General features: G+C 39.5%; 1 protein-coding gene and 1 non-coding gene across 2 annotated transcripts; one reads left to right on the top strand and one right to left on the bottom strand.

Annotated features, from left to right (window-relative positions):
• Nucleotides 1–129: 129 nt before the first annotated feature.
• Nucleotides 130–18,428, bottom strand: LOC131306664 (uncharacterized). The gene is made up of 14 exons (XM_058333062.1): nucleotides 18,164–18,428; nucleotides 17,846–17,912; nucleotides 17,402–17,718; nucleotides 17,253–17,322; nucleotides 16,840–17,174; nucleotides 16,696–16,750; nucleotides 16,328–16,605; nucleotides 15,849–16,200; nucleotides 15,655–15,755; nucleotides 15,354–15,397; nucleotides 12,491–12,674; nucleotides 4,799–4,943; nucleotides 4,100–4,209; nucleotides 130–413 (listed from the first exon to the last, which is right to left on the bottom strand). The coding sequence occupies exons 2-14, from the start codon at nucleotides 17,901–17,903 to the stop codon at nucleotides 249–251; spliced, it is 2,214 nt and encodes a 737-aa protein (XP_058189045.1). The 5' UTR covers nucleotides 17,904–17,912; nucleotides 18,164–18,428; the 3' UTR covers nucleotides 130–248.
• Nucleotides 3,390–3,497, top strand: LOC131309347 (small nucleolar RNA snoR100). Its single transcript, XR_009194972.1, has one exon. It is a non-coding gene; the product is annotated as a small nucleolar RNA snoR100 (small nucleolar RNA).
• Nucleotides 18,429–19,180: the final 752 nt, after the last annotated feature.

The following is a 19,180-nucleotide window of genomic DNA, read 5'->3' as shown; positions in this document are numbered from 1 at the left end:
GCAATCAGTGGTTGAGAATCACTTTGATGAGTGGGTCACACACATCAAAGTGAACCTCAACCACTAGTTGATCTTTTCGGGGTAAATTTTCTTTGTCCCTAGCATTTCTGAATCAATTAACTTCGGAAATTACAGAAAAAATTAACTTTGGAATGAGGAAGAAATCCCTAATTACTGCAACTGAACAAATTAACTTTGGAATGAGGAGCGCGAGTATTTGGTGTGGTGGTATCTTTTTCTTTCGAATGTTATAATTCACTTTTATATTGACTCCATCTAGACAAGTCATCCTCAGTATCACAAGTCTTGGTGGGACTGTGAACTTCAGTAATATCAGGTTCCGTAGCTTCAACTTCTCCTTCCTCAGCCTGCTTGACTCCTTCCTCGGCCTGCTCGGATTTTGCCACTTCCTCCTGTGCGGATAAATCCATTGGAGACACACAAAGCATAAAAGAATTGGATTAAACATAATTCACTGCAAGGCTGTCAGTGAAACACGATGTTAATCGCAACAAAGTACATGCGGATAGCAAAACAACAAACATGCCACACCAGAGATAAAACTCAATTTAGTTCAACTTGAAGTTAGGTGGTGGGTATGTTATGCAAGGGGTCCTGGGTTTCAAAATGGGCGCCAGCAACTTAAGGTGCATTCCTAGGCTTTGCTGATCCAAAAAAAAAAAAAGATTTTACAACATCTTTATAATACAAGCTGTGTTTATTGGACAGGAAATCCAACCACATAAAGGCCCATAAGGAACTTTGAAACCTTATGAGACAATGGCATTATTCTTGAAAAAGCCCAGACACGAATGCATCAAAACAAACATATACCCATGAAACCAGATGTTACAACATAATATTTCCCCACCAATAAACCCACCACTATGAGGCTGGAAAAGGCGTCTCAACTTTAAACAGTAAATGCCTGTATCTCATCACCCCCCAACCCCCCTGTGGGGCTTGCAGGTCCAAAACAAAAAAGGATTCAATTAGTGGAGTACTATTCTTCTGAGTAGAAAACATAGACAAAAAGAAAGAAGTGAATACGAAAGGGATTTTCATATTGTATCAGCTACATGATTACAATAGGCATCTCCACGTCTAAGAACAACCAAAAACCAAACTAAGCCTCATGTCTCAGTCAGTTGGAGTTGGCTACATGAATCCTATCCTATCCAAGTAGGCACCTAGCCACCTACTCGCCTCAAATGCATGTTTGCAAGTTGCAACCTGTTTTAGCAATGAATAGGTGCTTATTTGTAGAATCATAATAAGTCCCAATTGAATAATTCCTCCTTAAATTAATGACTAAGTGAGAATCTATGTAATGAAGCTTTACAGAACCAGGGAAAATGGTACGTAAAATGACTGTAATGGCAAGCTTGAGTTATAGAAAAGAAGTAAGTTTGAGTTTAACAACAAAGAAAGGTGGCAGAGCCTTTTTTTCGCTGGCTGCAGTTGGCTTGATTTGTCTAGTGTGTAAATTCTCAGTTCATATTGCAAGGCACTCTGGAGAGCAACTATTTTACCAGTTGAGCTCTGGTTGAAGAGGCCTACAAATGGGAAAGACCATTGGGATTCTTAGGGGTTGCTAGAGATAGGTAGGGTCTTGCTAGTAAAATAAAGCCTAGGCGAAGTTTAACAACAGTGTGTATATCCGTAAACAATAGTAGGCTACTTTCTATGGAAAACAACAAAAAGAAAACGAAGGAAGAGCCCAAAAAAAAGGGTAAAGTATCACTTTACCACTTTCACTTGTCAAGCCCTCGTACTTTCGGTCAAGTATCAATGTCCCCCTTGCCATCTCAGATTCTGTTACTTCCGTTGGGGGAAAATATCAATTCAGTGATTAAGAGCGTCTGGAAGGGTAGATTGAGTACCGACAGATTGAGTACCGACCCAACATACGGTAGTAAATGCACAAAGTGGCTCTTCTCTGACTAAAACCCATAACCTGTTGGTGGGTACGCTTAGTTTTTGACAATTCGACCAGCGCCATACAGTTATTCAATTTCTTTATGCACAATTTTTTTCGTGGGAAAAAGGTACATTGCCGGTGTACTACAAAAACGTACTGTACTAACAAAAGTAACTGTCTTTTTTTACAAAAACAATGACACTTTTTTATTGCAAAAAGGGTACATGGTTAGTTTCTTTTTTCTTTTTTGCACGTAAAAGGTACATGACACTTGAGAAAATATCTGTAAAAAGAAAAATACTCTGATTGAGAAAATAAAGGAGGCAAGTGGAGAGGGATTTAAAAGAGAAAGAGGTCAAAAGCCTGGAAGCAACGTTATAAAAAGCACAATGCGTCAATCTTCCATTTGATTAGGAAATGAATAAGACTAGGAAGAAAATACTTAAGACTACAGTAACAACTAAAAATTAAGTAGTAACTAATAATATATTGAAACAACTAGTCAAATACGAAATTTGATATTCAAGACTCAAAACAAAATGAAATTTAAGTACATCTTAGATTCAATGGGCACAATATCAAATTTCAAGTTAGTAAAATTATTTGAACCTAGTATTCTGAACTGATATTTTCCCCTAACAAAAACCAACGGTAAGGGGGACATTGATACTTGACCGAAACTGTGAGGGCTTAACAAGTGAAACTGCCAATTGGAAGTGTAAGGAAAAAGTGACTAATTGTAAAGCCAGGGTTGCAAAGTGAACTTCACCCAAAAACATGTAAGTAGAGCTTGGCATCATATGGTTCCAGAATCCAGACAATCCCAAGTAGATAGGTTCTCCTGATGCAGAATTAAGGCTGCAACCTCGTAGAGTTGTATCAGACCAAACCAAAAACCCAAGCCTAAACTATGAAATGGGCTTGTTAGTTTTTCAAGCCCAGCTAGTGCCGAGTTTATGAGGTGAGCATGTAATACAATGATTTCATTACACGATAATACAATATCTGTATTCATTGCAGCTCTCTCTCTCTCTCTCTCTCTCTCTCTCTCTCTCTCTCTCTCTCTCTCTCCTGCCTGTTGAGTGTGAGTGTGAGTGTGCGCATGTTTAGTTGTAGATATTTGATATTCTTCACTATTGTGACATTGCTAGCTTTGTGAGATTCCCACTTTGTCATGTACACAACCTACGTGTGACGTTTGTCACCATTGTGAGCGTGCTTTTTACCATAACACCCTTAGTATTGATATCAATATATGCACATATGTGGCATTTTCTTTGTAGAACTTGAAAGTAATATTATTCTAATATAACACAACGAATACATCCAAAATCTAAACATAAACAGATTAAAGTACTATAATTTGCATTCATAAAAATGTTTATAAATGTGTGTACAATTAGACAGATAGTTTTCAAGAAGATTATATAGTTGTATATATATTGTGCATACCGATACTCTGGACTATCAATGAAGGAAGCATGGTAATGTGCACATAAATTGATTTGGGTCTCTAGGCCTGCCCTCTCTGATGCCATTTGGCTTTGATTTGGGAGCATGGTTTTACAACAAAACGTCCTTGTCTTGGAGGTTTAGGGGGACCACTGTTTTATTGGTATTCTGAGAGCAGCCACTTTGTGCATATATTGCCAAAGGTTAGGTCTATCTCCAATCATCCCCTACCCATACCCCAATGATTGGGAATTAGATGGGTTATGTAATGTTGTTGTTGTATATAGTTGTATATATCATGTATAATACATGTCTGGTATGTATACATTAAATAAGAGTATGTATTCATATAAGAGACATAATCAGATGTGCATATTTGCTTTGGTATCTATGTAATTTCCAAAAAATGTGAAGCCAAAATAGTAATCCGAAATGCGAAACGCAAAAATTGCAAGCCAGAATAAAAAATTAACCTGTAAAATCAATCCCAAATACGCACTAATACTACTAATCATATCAAGTAGCAAATCTTTTTAGCCCTTCTAACTGGAGTTTCAGTTTCAAGTGGTGGCTAAGTTAGCAAATTAACGTGTTATTGATAAACTGATGCTAAAACTTTGTCCAAAACCCTTGATAAAGTTCGTCATGATATATGTAGCATAGATAATATTTAACGTTCCAAAAGAACAACATGACATGAATATGTAGGTTAATTTCGGGATTCACCTCCTCCTCATCGCCTGGGAATCCAGTTGAGTCATCTCTACACGAGTTCTCTTTTTCCTGGGCCGCAACTTCTTTTAAGTGCTCAATCACCAGTTGAAAATGGGTATGATCTGCAGGAGACGACAAATTAGCATACAATCCTGAAGTGCGGACACTCATGATTTAAGTAATCTAACCAAATATACAACTCAAACTATGCTCTGTTCTAATTTAATTTGGGCAAGAATTTTTTAATCAGCTATAAACGTCTTCTACTAGTGCCTGCATCTAGGCAAAATATGCTGGCAGTCGTCAGACTCGTGACCACACTAGCCTAACTAATTAGATGCATTTCTAGTCAAATAAATTGGAACTACATAGGTTAATATGTAGGTGTCTCACATCAACACACCACCTTTCATGGAAATAGAACAAAGTCTGCGTTTTGGAAAGAAAACAAAAATGTTTCATTAGGAGCCAAACGAGAAAATAATACAATAGGGAAGTGGCCTGGCAGCATATAATCTACCTCCTCAACAAAACCAAGCCTGAAAAATTTTCTAAGGATGCAAGATCAGATCCATCCAATAAAATGAAGACCTAAAAAGACTTCATCCTTTTCCAAAGCAAAAACAGTGTGATCCGCGGATTCTTAAAAATTATCTTGTCGCAAAATGTCATTCAACATACAAAACTCAGAGAGAGAAATCAGAACTTTACCTTTGGAACGAGTAGTAAGAGCTTCATGAAGCCTCAATGGATTTTGACGCTCTTCTTTCTTATACTTCAGCTTAACTTGGGTACGTGACCGACCAGGAAAAAGTTGTTGGATCATAGATATATCTGATCCAAACTGTCGCAAAGCCTACAACACAATTGAAAACAGAGAGCTAAATACTGGTGAGCATAATAGAGGTACATCCAGTTAGCAAATAACTCTTATTCATAATCCACACTTATTAGGCAGTATCATAACAAGTTGGACGATTTTTCTTTTTTTGATCAGCAAGTTGGATGATTGTTGCCAATAATTTCTTTCTGATCAAGTAGTTAAGCTAATAGCTTTGCAACAAGTAGAGAGTAGGGTACGTCAAAAGAGGGCACGTATAGAGCTCTAAATCAAAAGAGTGCTGAATGGTAGCGTGTCATGAGAATTGAGATTCAGTTTTGCTTAACTGGTAGATTCCACATGAGGAATGGGAGCTTTTTCTTTTGCGATCCCAGCGATATTTAACTCGTATTGTATAAAGTAAAACAAAAGTAAGGGGACAAGATTTACGCCAAACTGGAACAAAAGGAATACAATATTCCTCAAACTACAAAAATAGTCCCCAGTCTCCTGCAATGATAGAAACGATCTCTCTCTAAAAGGAGATACAAAACCAAAAAAGAGGCTAACTAGAAAATCTTCTCCCAAAACCCCTCTTGAACTGTCTCCTTGAAGATTCTTGCATTCATCTCTAGCCATAGAACTATTAACTATAAAATTGCACACGCAACACATCTCCAAGGTGTCCGCGCTATCATGTGAACCAAATAGTCCAAAAAGGTGAAATCACCAATCCAAGTCACCAAATGAAGAACTCTCCACCATTGAGATGATACGAAAAAATATGCAACATGAACGATCCATATTTTTGTCGGTACCCTACTCATGACACATCACCCCAACCCCAAAAAAAAGAGAAGAGAAAAAAGGACGTAAAACAAGAGGGCAAGGTTAAAAAAAACCATTTCTAAACCAAAAACCCTACACCTAAGCCTGACTCTTGACATTGAGATTGAATGCGTAAAGACCAAGTATATCGCCTCTTGTGAACCATGTTATTGGACCTGAGATTACTGTTGGTGGGTAAGAGAGAATTTCACACACAATCAAACACTACTCTTTCATTAATCAGACTAACAAAATAAATACTCTCTCACTAACACTCCTCCCACCACCGTTGGTGGGGGAGGCCCCCAAAGGGCTCCCTCTCTCACGTCTCTGCCTTCTCCATCTCACTCTTTTTCCCAAACTTTTACACTACAATTTGCACACACAAATATATAGGATACATGCTCTAAATCAAACAAAAAACAAATCCCATGAAATCACCCGTGCGCCTACCAATTTGGACTTTCAAGACCAAATCTTATCCATTCAATCTTTGACAAATCTCTTAGTCTGATCCAAATCCTTAGCAAATCCTTTAACATGTTTCTCATGTATAAATCAAGCTTACCATATTTCAACATCCCCCATTACGCTTGATTCCGACACGTCAATATGCCCATCTCGTCTTCTCGTCACGTTGCGTCTTGTTCGTCTCTAAGCCTAGATGGGCTTTTCAGGCTATCCCTTGTCACTAGGTTAACAACCGTCTGTTGTTCGTTTTGGCTCTCTAATTTCCTCTAGCCTCTTAACCACTCTATTGGTTAATCTCGTCACACAAGGAATACAACGCTCCTTGTACCACACGTTGAAGATTAGTCCGGACATAGCTTGAACCGCTTGGTAGGTCAATCCTCATCATCTCGTCTCTATAGCCAATATCTCGTCCATATTAGCTTCAAATCACGAATTGGTTGTGATTCTCTGGTCTGTCATACCAAAATCTCGTCTTATTTTGTTATTTCTCCTCCATCTCTCAAGCCTGGTGGGCTTCTCGTGTCTACGCCTTGTCTTTTGTGTCTTGGTAACACGTCTCTTGTTAGTTCTCGTCACAAACCCGTCTGGTTTGGTGCTTCTCATTTGATCGATCACGTCTCGTCTTCTCGTCATGTTTTGTTTGTCACATATCACGTCCATCCTCTTTGATTTCCGGCATAGAGTGCCTAAATCTCAGCGTCAAATATCAGCAAAATCGCATCCGATTTTGCTCCGTCACGTGTTCTCCGTCAAACTCTCGTCACTTTTGGCCTTTGGTAGCCAAAACTTTGTCTACAATTCACTTGGAGAGCGATTTTCTCGTCAACTCATCATCCCGTATTGTCCACCTATACGACATTATTCTTACTATTCCTTCAAAAGGTACTGTTCATACGTACGGTTGCAACATACCTTCAACGGTACCACCCACAATGGATAATTTTTCTTCCACCTTTAATCACTCAGCTCCTTTTCCATTTCTTCTTATCTTCTCCACTTTCTCCTCTGCCGACATAATAAAGGCTTTGGACTATTCCTTTTCCATTTCTTCTTATCTTCTCCACTTTCTCCTTTTCCTTTTCCACAACCTGTGTAGTGTGTATGCACCTCGGTGGTCCGTTCTCCGCACCGTTGAACTCCTATTGACGAGAGCTTCCCATTGGTGTGATCAAAAGTTGGATTCGCCAACTTCGCTTCCAGGCAATTTCGAGTAGTGCCTCCATTTTCTGCTCCCCTAGGCTTTGATTTCTTTGGCCCGTCGGTTTTGGCCTAGGATCTCTTTCCTACGCTGATACCATATGTTGCTCGGTAAGAGAGAATTTCACACACAATCAAACACTACTCATTCATTAATCAGACTCCAACAAAATTACATTACTCTCTCACTAACACTCCTCCCACTGTTGGTGGGGGAGGCCCCCAAAGGGCTCTCTCTCACGTCTCTACCTTCTCTATCTCCCTCTTTTTCCCATACTTTTACACTACGACTTGCACACACATATATAAGATACCTATGTAGCACCGACACTCCAAAAGGGCGCTGTGTCCATGTATTGGACACGGGGACACGGCGGGGACACGTATTGGACACGCCACATGGCGTGTCCAATAATTTTTATTATTTTTTGATAGAGGACATGGTTGTGGGTCAAAATGTAATATTTTCTAAATTTTTGGGGGTTAATATGAAATTATTCAAAACATTTGGGTCAAACTGTAATTATGCCTTTGAAATTGTTTTATATAATTTGTGAAATTATTCATATACAATGGTTCATAATTTATTTTTATATATATGTACATGTATTATTTTTTATATATTTATACACGTGGCGTGTCCTCCGCCGTGTCCATATCCCTAGTTTTTTAGAATTGTTGTGTCCCGTGTCTGTGTCTGTGTCCATATCTGTATCTGTGTTCGTGTCCATGCTACATAGTAGGATACAAGCTCTAAATCAAACAAAAAAAAATCCCATGAAATCACCCGTACTACTACCATTTTGGAAGACCAAATCTTATCCATTCAATCTTTGACATCTCCTAGTCTGATCCAAATCCTTAGCAAATCCTTGAACATGTTTCTCACATGTAAATCAAGCTTACCATACAATGGTTCATATGTATAGCACTGACCCGCCAAGTGGTTCAAGTCGTGTGAATCGAGTATTTTTTCATTTGTATAGCACTGACCTGTCAAGTGGTTCAAGTCATGTGTGAATCAAGTATTCTTTCATCTGTATATCACTGACCCGCCAAGCAATGTTCTAAAAATCGCTAGGCGCTAGTCGGCTGTCTAATCTAGGCGTCGGACCACCGCCTAGGACTAATCGGCCTAGGCGACTGCCTTTTAGAACACTACCGAGAAGTGGTTCAAGTCATGTGTGAATCGAGTATTCAACATGGTTGAGATAGATGGAAAAGCCCTATAGGCTCAGAGACGGCTAGACGAGACGTGATGACAAGATAACGAAACGACAAGAGATGCATTGGACAAGAGAATCAAGCTTAAGGGGGGATGTTGAAATGTGTAAGCTTGATTAGGAATGAAAAACATGTATTTGGTACTATTGGTTTGGAGGCTTGGTGACTGACCAAAGAAGTCAGAATGAAATTGGCTTGAATTCAATAGGGGCAGCCAATATCGACTTTGATAGCCAAGGCATGCGTGGAGTTAAATGCTGAAAGTCTCCATGAATGGGTTTAGAATAGTGCTCCCTTTGGCCTATAAAATAGATGCTTTGCTAAGGGTAGAGCCATAGAAAAGAGAGGAATATAGAAGAGAACAGAGAGGAAGAGAGAATTAGGGAGCCCCTGTGAGGACTCCCCCCACCACCAGTGGATGTGAGAAATAGAGATGTGAGTGTGAGAGGTGTAATTTTGTAAGTGTATTTGTGTTAGTAATCAATAAAAGTTGAGTTTGTTTAGTGCACGAAATTATGTCGCTTTTGCTTTCTAACAATGGTAGCACTGACACGCCAAATACATAGCACAAATAATTCATGCACTAAAAAAACTCTTATCTATTGATTTACAACAAAACACAAATACATAGCTTATGGGGGAGAACCCCGTCTGGGGTTGCTCCCACGTCCTCACTCTCCGTCTCTTTTCTCCTCACCCTTCCACACACAAACTCATTACACTGGGGAAACCCCTTGGTCCCCGCTCCTCTCCTCCTCACTATTGTTTTCTTTCTTTTGCTACTCTTTTTCTTTGGCTCTACCCTTAGCAAAGGCAAGAATCCAATTTATAGGCCAAAGGGAGCACTATTCTAAACCCAATCTTGGAGACTTTTCCTCCCAACATTTAACTCCATGCATGCCTTGGCTATCAAAGTCGATCTTGGCTGCCCCTATTGAATTCAAGCCAATTTCTTTCTGACTTTTTTGGTCAGCCACCAAGCCTCCAAACCAATAGTACCAAACACATGTTTTTCATTCCTAATCAAGCAGCTTACACATTTTAACATCTCCCCTGAAGTTTGATTCTCTCGTCCAATGCATCCCTCGTTGTTTCGTTATCTTGTCATCACGTCCCGTCTCGTCTCGTCTCGTCTTTGCCATTTAGCTGTCTCTGAGCCTATAGGGCTTTTCCATCTATCTTAACCATGTCGAATACTCAATCCGCACATGACTTGAACTGCATGATGGGTCAATCCCCGTCATCTCGTCTCCATACCCAATATCTCGTCTAGATTAGCCTCCAATCACGAATTGGTCGTGATTCTCTCGTCTGTCATACCAAAATCTCATCTTATTTGGTATTTCTCCTCGTTCTCTAGAACCTGGTGGGCTCCTCTAATCTACGTCTCATTTGCCCGTGTCTGGGCAACATTTCTCCCGTCAGTTCTACAAACTTGTCTAGTTTGGTGCTTCTCGTCTAATCGATCATGTCTCATCTTCTCGTCATGTTTTGCTTGGCCAAAACAAAACTTGCGTCACGGCTCGTCTGGTCCATCCTCTTTGATTTCAGGCATAGAGTGCCCAAACCTCTCGTCAAATATTGGAAAAATCGCGTCGGAGCAAATTTTGCTCCGTCACATCTTCTCGATCATCTAATTCTCATCACTTTTGGCCTTTGGTAGCCAAAACTTCGTCTAGATAACCAAAATATCATCTTATTTTGGTAAATACCATCAATATCTCGTCTGGTGGGGTTCAAAGTAAAGCCTTTGAAACTTCTTGGCTTTGACTCAATGAATTCATAATGCACGGAAGTGGATTGCAATTTATCTTGATTTGCCTTTCTTTAAATAAATCTCAACCTTTTCTTTTCTCTTCGAACGATGAAACCAAAGCACCTATTTCTTCGATCGGTTAACCCCAAGAATTCAATCTGCACGTCGCAGCATTAAACCCTTCATCTTGTGTTGAGCAAGGCAGTTTCTCCTTCGTCTTGGTAGCATGGCACGGCTTGGCTCACCGGAGATGAAGAAGAACGGCAAGTGGGGGGCGAGGGTGAGAGTGGATCTCACTCACTCCATGCACGCTATGTTGGCGGAATGATACCTTCGTCTTCATCTTGTCTATCCAAAGCTACGTTTGTGATCAAAATTGAGTTTTGATCCTTTCATTTTTTGGCATATCAAAGAGACGCGCCTATTTCGTCGAAATCTGTCACCAGATTGTTGTTTCCGGCTCTGATTTCTTTGGCTCATCTTTGTCTTCTCTACCGTTCAAACCCTGTCCTTCTCGTCTCGAGTTTCTTCGTCCCAGGATCCCTTGGCTACGCTCTGATACCATAAATTGGTGGATAAGAGAGAATTTCACACACAATCAAATACTACTCTTTCTATAATCAGACTCAATCAAAATTACATTACTCTCTCACTAACACTACTCCCATTGGTGGTGCGGGAGGCCCCCAGAGGGGCTCCCTTTCTCACGTCTTTGCCATCTCTATCTCATCTTTTACCCACACTTTTACACTACGACTTGTACACACACATATATATAGGATTCAAGCTCTAAATCATGCGCCTACCAATTTGGACTTTCCAGACCAAATCTTATCTATTCAATCTTTGAAAAATCTCCTAGTTTGATCCAAATCCTCAGCAAATCCTTGAACATGTTTCTCACATGTAAATCAAGCTTACCATATTTCAACATCCCCCCATAAGCTTGATCCCTACTTGTCAATACATCTGTCTCTTGCCGTCTCGTCTCGTCTTCTCATCACATTGCATTTTGTTCGTCTCTGAGCCTAATGGGCTTTTCTGTCTATCTCTAGTCACTAGGTAAATAACCGTCCGTTGTCCGTTTTGGCTCTTTCTCCTCGGGCCTCTTCAACCACTCTATTGGTTGATCTCGTCACACAAGGAGTACGTTGCTCCTTGTTCCAAATGCCAAACGTAAGTCCAAACATAGCTTGAACCGCTTGGCGGGTCAATCCTCGTCATCTCATCTCTATAACCAATATCTCGTCTATATTGGCCTCCAATCACGAATTGGTCGTGATTCTCTTGTCTGTCTTACCAAAATCTCGTGAGAAACAAGATTCATGCACTAAACAAGTGGCGCATGAACCATACAAATGGACCTGAGATTACTTTGAGTAATTGTAAATGCGAACACATTTAACTTCAAGGGGCACACAAGCATCCCAAAGCATCTTGTAAGTAAGCAAAATGGGAGAATTTGGATTATCTCAAAGGGTATGAAAAATATGACTTTTGAAAGAAAAAAAAAACGAATAATGAAGAACACACTCCTTATCAATAATCATTACCAAATGGGACATTCGCAACTATTGCCAACAATTCAAGACTAAACAAGTTCATTGGTTTAACGCTCATTTAGATTTCTAAAAGCTTAAAATCCCAAGAAACTGGAAGTGCAACCTACAATTGGAGCGACAATTAAGAGCACACATTGAGTCCTCATCAACTGTGGCAAACAAAAATAGGTTCTCTTTCTTGGGGAAGAGGGGAACCTTCAAGCATTTCATAAAACTGATACAACACCACATTTTAGTCACCTTAAGAATCTGGTCATAACAGTTTTTTTTTTTTCATTATTCTGTTTTGAGCATCGCAATCCATGGTCAATCCAGTTGAAACTTGGTCAAATCATTTGGATTGGATACAGTGATGTGTCATATGCATGGTCTGAGCTTAACTCCAGTTACAGTTCTAGCATGAAGGGAAATAAACTAGTTTTTATCTTTGAAATCAATTTTTCTTTAACTTCAGAAACAATACAAAAAAAAAAACCCCCCAAAACAAATAGTTTTCAAAAAAAAATATTCGTAAAAACAATGTTAACAGCAGCGAGAGTTACCTTGTAGAACAATTCCGTGTCTTGTTTCGACCATCTTGACCTCGGTGTTTTGTTCATGTAAGTTTGATAATTAGTGTAAGTTGAACTCTCTTGAACAATAGGAATTGTTTGATCATCACTTAAGCCCCCTTGTTCTGAAGCAAATGTCTCATCTTCATTATAACCGGCATATGAAGTACCAGCACTGCAGAACAGAATTCTTAGAAATAAATTCCAGGAACACATAAGACTTGAGAAATATAAGGAAACCATTTCCTTAGCAACAGACCACTGTACTACAACACGAGCAAATACCAAAACCACAAGCACAAATGTCACAACCAGAAGAGCAAATATCACTCTTCTTGGTAGCAAGTGTTTAGACATTGATTCTTCATAATTGGAAAAAATCTGCGTAAATATTTGTAATAAGAAAAATGAGTCGAGTGGCATTAATGTTGGACAGAACTTGGTATCTTGGAATACAGCTGCCTCCTGGTGGATGAAGTGTGATAAAGCAAAGCCCCTCCATTTAAGATTTTTCAACTGGTGAAGGAGAAGTTAGAGGTTTTAGGGATTGCGAAAGAAAATAAGTCATAAAGCTGTCCTAATTCTATAAAAATAGCATCCATATTCATGGGCACAAAGCTGTCCTAATTCTAGAAAGCTGAGAATTTCCAAAATAGCAAACTACAAATATTTGCCTTCCTACAATATTCAACCTAAATACACCATACTCTGCATATAACACCAAAAAGATTTTAAAAAAACCCATACTAATGAGTATTATACCAGCAACAAGATACATTAGAAGCAAATATTCAAGACTCAAACTGATCCAGACCTTAGATAAGGTCCTAGAGCTGCTCCGTGCAAAGTTTAGGTCATTCATTTCCTCATTCATGCACAGTACAGCAAATTGGGAGAATTTGGGACCAAGCTGGTGAACCCCTCAAATAATGGAAACAAGCAAATATGAACATGGACATATTTACCGTAGACATGCACATGCAGTAGTTGAGAAGAGTGACTTGATAGTCGTGGATAGTAGGGCTAGGAGAAGAGGAAGACCTAAACTGACTTTAGGAGCCGTGATACGGAAGGATTTGGGCTTACTAAATCTAAGTGAACAGGACAACAGGTAGCCCTGTACAGAGCTCAATGGAATAATAGGTTTCATGTAGCCGACTCCAATGATTGGGACACAAGGCTCGGTTTGGTTTGGTTTTGATTGGTAAGCAAATATGAACCTACCGAGCAAGTAGCATTTAACCAAAGTAAAACAACGCGAGCAAGTTGAACAAACTTTTTGACATAAGATCTACAATCAAATTTTGAGACTCGGGGATCCGTATGGAAATCCAAGAAGGGAGACATTCGCTAAGCCACATTAATATCATAGCTAAACATGTTTTAGAGCTTGTCCCATCTTGTTAATTTTCTCCTCAAAAATCTAGTTTATGAGCCTGGGAGGTTTCTCAATTCATCGAATATTGGTTTTTATTTGGATGCTCTAACATGGTATCAAAGCGTGACTTTTGGAAGTTCTACAGCAAGACCTCCTTGACTGATTGCCCTTTTGGTTGTCTTAAATGCACCTTGTTTGATGGTGATCCCAACAGTATGGATCCTTTGCATATCTCTCCATATGCAAGTCGGCGGTTGCACGTGAGGGGAGTTTTATAGTATGTCTTCCATTGGTTAGATATAAGCAGAAAAAACATCCTTTGCATATCTCCATATGCAAGTCGGGGGTTGCACGTGAGGGGAGTTTTAGAGCATGTCTGCCATTGGTTAGATATAAGCAGAAAAAACTAGCGGCCTCTCCAATGATTGTCAAATGATTTTGAAAAGAATACTTTAACAAGAAGAACATTTGCATGACACACTAGCAACAAGACAGTTTGATTCAGTTCAGCTAGTTTTCAGACTTTTACAGATTAAAGCGACTTGCACTGCTCAATTGCTCACCACCAACCACCAATTGGTGGGGATGCAGCATAAGTCTACAAACCACAAAGTAAAAATCAGAAAAGCAAACCAACTACTAACCATTTACCAGCATGATCTGATACAAATATTTTGTTTTACATGAGAAAGGCAAATTGTCAGATGATAAAATTACAATGCCCATCAGCACCTTTATCTGATTTAAAATATATGTAAATGGATTACCCTAGCGTATGTTTTCAAGAACAGGGAGTATTCTAAGGATCTAAGGTATACCTACGATATTTTTCAGAAAACATTCTTTGTTTTAAATATACAGGAAAATGAACTGTTGTTAAAATTTTTAAAAGTACCACTACACCAAAACTCTATGCATCACATATCAGACTTCAATTTTTCAAAGACATAATCTACTGCTTCTACAGGTTATATTATCACCGAATCCAATTATTCTTCTGATTTATTTTCCGTTTCCAAAGAAGAAGGAAAACAAATATGCAACCAGCTTGGTTGAATACTGCGATCAGCTACAAACACTCGCATAGGAGTACCATATTGCACATCCACAGGCACATTTTATGCTCAGTAATAGCTGTAAATAAGATCTAGCACAAGTATAGGGGACAAAACTCCTTGTGTGTACCATTCTCTAGAAATTCAACAAAGGGCAATAAAACCAGTAACAAACACTGGCTAAGCTCGCTTTTAAGAAAACCAAATCTATTCAGGCATGTATTAGGGAGTTCTACCATCCTTTCAATCCTCCTTTTCCAACAAAAATAGACATTTAAGGTTCCTTTCATTCAACTCCAACAAACATATGAAAAAGTTGAATTGTAAAAACATAACAGTATAATAGACACATAGGAGGAGGTTAGATACAGCATCATAAAACTTTGCTCGAAAAAGGCTCTTGTTTAGTGAACTTCCATACCTATGCAAGGTTGAAGGCACTTCCGATGTTTTTCCCTCTTTGCTCTGCACAAGAGAACCAAACAGTACCAAGGCAGATAATCAGGCATGCTACAGCAAAACCAAGACATTACATGGCTATAGGTGACATTGCAAGAAAGGAAATGGCATTGTATTGACAACAACAACAATACTTACCAAAAAAAAAAAAAAACATTTTATCAACAAAGTATCAACAAAACACTGATCCAACATATGTAATCATGGTCGCTCCACAAATCCACTAGAATAGCAGCAGTCATAGGATAATGCATAATACATACAGAAATCCGCTCCCTGTGTTCTGCAAGCAAGATTAGATCTCTCATACATAACTTTGTCACATCAATTTCATCTTCTGGGGTGTCAAGCAAAGCCTTGTCAACTATTTCAAAAAAAAAGAAGCAAACACATGAAAAACAATATCATTTACTATCTTTTAGAGTCACAATCCATACACCCCGAAAGTGCAAGTTACCTTGTCTTCTCTTACGCTTAGTAGAGTGAGAGAACTTTCCGGGAGGCTCTTTAGTTGCCGGGTCGGGAACTTCTTTAGCCTTCTTACGCTTCTGAACAGGTTTTTCTTTCTGAGTTGCAGATTTATTGGACTTTCTTGGTACTTTTCTTTTTTTAGTTGTTTTAATCTCCTGTAATTTACCATCAAAACTTTCATCTTCATGTATATGTGAACCACTTGGGGATTCATAGACGTAGTTCTCGTCATCATCAGCTTCATTCTCCGGACCAGATATGGAAGCTTGTTGGTGGTCCGAAGAAACAACGGGTACCTTTCGACGTTTTCTTTTTCTACACTTGGTTCTTGGAGAAACCTAATTGTAAAATTCAAACAAGAGATAAAAATAGAGAAAAATGCATAAGAGTAGGATCAAATGACGCAATCATACAGAATTATATATCACATCAAAATAAACGACAGTGCCAAAGTTGGATGCGTACAATCTTTTCTGAAGTTTCCCCAGGATACATTGGTTCTTCAATCTCTGGGATTTGGGATGAAGTATCATCAAACCTCAATGACGAGAAATTCAGAAGATCGTTTGTTGGCATTGCAGGGATAGAGGCCTCATTTATATATTCACTTTCAGAAGGAACATACTGAGCATTCTGAGAGCATGGAACTGACTCATACCCCTGCGGACGAGAAGTCATACCGCCAGGTTTCTCCCCGTCAATTTGAGCCTTGGGCTTGGGCTTGAATTTTCCCCTCCGCTGACCTGAGATAAAGAACTATACCGGTAAATTGAACGCCAAAAAAAAAAAAAAAAACAACAACAACAACAACAAAGAGCTAATTTTTTAGATACCAGATTGTGTGGTTAACTGAAATAAGGTTTCCAAGCATGGATTGGCCTCTGCGTCCTGAAAGTTACCATAAAGAAGCCAATAAGTACTTTCAGCGAGACAAGCTCTTGTTTAAACAAAGGACATAAAAGAACAACTGCATTCACCTCTATTTCCACACATCTTGTGTTTATATGGGGAACTCCACTTTCACATGAAGCACTGTCCCCACAGGTTAAGGGATCCTGAGGAATAGTAAGATCAGCAGATGGATCAGGTGAGGATGCATTGGATACCCCAACAGCTGATACATTAAGATGAGAAACCACTGGAATAACAGGTTCCTCTTCCACGCTCCTAGTATCAGAATCACGAACAGTGGGTATCTCTGAATGCGCAAGAATGCCTTCAGCATCGTTATTTACTGGACATGATGTTGATAAATCATTTCCAAGATGGACGCTCAGGTCAACCTCTTTCAGAGACCTATTCGCAGCCCCCACTGCCAACATAATGCGTAATCAGTGTCATAAGAACCACAAGCAAATAATGCAATCCGGTACAAAGTGTCATCACTTACCCGTTGAAGTGGTAGTAGATTGAGAGTAAAAATCATCAAGAGACTCCAACCCGAAAAAGATATCTGCACTCTGAAAGTAACAAAGTTAATGAAAACGGAGAAAGAAACGTTCAAAAGTGACACGAAAGAGAGAGAATCTATATCTTTACTTCTCCTGCTGATTTGCCAATGGTAAAATGCAATCCATTTACGTCAGGTGATACGTCGGAAGGCAGACCAGCACCGGAGCCCAAAGACTCCCCGATAACAAAATGTTCCAACGAGGGGTTCACTACTGCGCGGTCATCGGAGGAATGAACTCCAGATACAAAGTCTTCATTGTTTTTCAATGACTTTTCATTCTTCAGGGTCTCAGAACCAGAACCAACTAAAGATGGTTTCTTATTCTCTCCAACATCAACAACAGCAGATGATTCCTTTCTTGGACGGGGTTTGGCCTTCGGTTGAAATTTGACCCCAGTCCTAACTGCAAGCAAATTTCACATTGAAAAAAACTCAGCCCACGACCGAAAAAAAAAATGCCGAATCGCGTCTCGATCATCATCGTTTTACAGAAGAAACTTTATTGAAATGGTGGGGAAGCTAAAAGTGACCTTTTTTTGCAGCAGGCTCGGAGAAGATTTCGTCTAGAGCGTCCAAGTCAGTGGCCATGGCAATGGCCTGTAACCCCAGAGAGTTGGAAAATCAGAGCAACCCCAATGCGGATGGAAAAGGGGTTGTCATAGTTATTATCCAGCCCTAAATCAAAAATCAGCTTTCCAATGGGGATGGATCCGGGGATGGAAAATAGCTTTGAGTTATATGGGGATGGATATCCATCCCTATTATATCCATTCCTAGAAGCATCTTTCCATCCCCTCCAGGTCAGCAAATCAACTAATTTACCAGAACAATGGACGGCCGGAGTATACCTGAGTCGCCGGAAAAACTTGAACTTCGCCGGAATCTGCAAATCTTGAATCTGGAGGTGAGGAAGCAGGAGATGAGGGGGTCCGTGAGATGGATAACGCCGGCGGGAGTTGGGGTCGAATCTGGAGGTGATTTCCGATCGGGATGCAAGGGTTTGGACGAGGGTTTGGATCGGCAAGTGATGGATGATCGAGAGATCGTGTGTGTGTGCGTGCGGGGGGGGGGGGGGGGCGGTGTGGGGCGCTGGAGTGATCTTCTCCGACTGTGAGAGACAGAAAGAGAGAGAGAGAATAGGGATGAAAAGGCATTGGGGGTGGGCCACGCTGCCCGTTGGAGCTTTTTTTTTTTTAAATCTTAATTGAAGTGGATGAGAAGTAAAAAAAAATTGGGACGGAAGTATTTTTTTTTTTTTTTTGCGGAATTAAAATTTTTTTTAAATCCTCAATTATTAGATACCAAAATTATTTTTCAACAGTACTTAAATTAGGGTTAAAAAAGTTGGAGAAAATTAAGGACGAGAGAAATTTAGTTAATTATCCATCCTTTTTTTACATCTCACCATTGGAGAGGAGTGAGTTATATTTTACATCCAACTAACTTTTAACCATTTTTTTCATTTAAAATAACTATCCATCCGGTTTCAAAATACATCTCCATTGGGGATGCTCTCAGTGAGCTTCACCTTAAATCCTGTTGTTATGAACCGTAGGCAGAGAGAGAGTACCTATTCGATTTACGATTTGGGCTGTCGCCGCTGACGTAGAAAACCCTAGACCAGGAGAAATTGCGTCCCGGACACACGTGTGATGCGAAAGAAACAATTCAATTTCAATTGAGACCAGGTATAATGTCTGGTCCGAGTCTTTATCACTGTGAATTTCATTAGATTCTTACTTTTATGATTCTATCCCATCCTATCGATTGACTGAAAAAATAAAAATTGAGTCGACCTTAAAATAGACGTTTACGCCAAAAAGGTGTAATAGATATTTATATTCCGACAATTACATTTTTTATTG

The sequence above is a fragment of the Rhododendron vialii genome, chromosome 1a, assembly GCF_030253575.1.
Source record: "Rhododendron vialii isolate Sample 1 chromosome 1a, ASM3025357v1".
Taxonomy (NCBI): Eukaryota; Viridiplantae; Streptophyta; class Magnoliopsida; order Ericales; family Ericaceae; genus Rhododendron; species Rhododendron vialii.
Note: the sequence above shows the minus strand (reverse complement) of the source record. Positions and strands in the feature narration are given on the sequence as shown.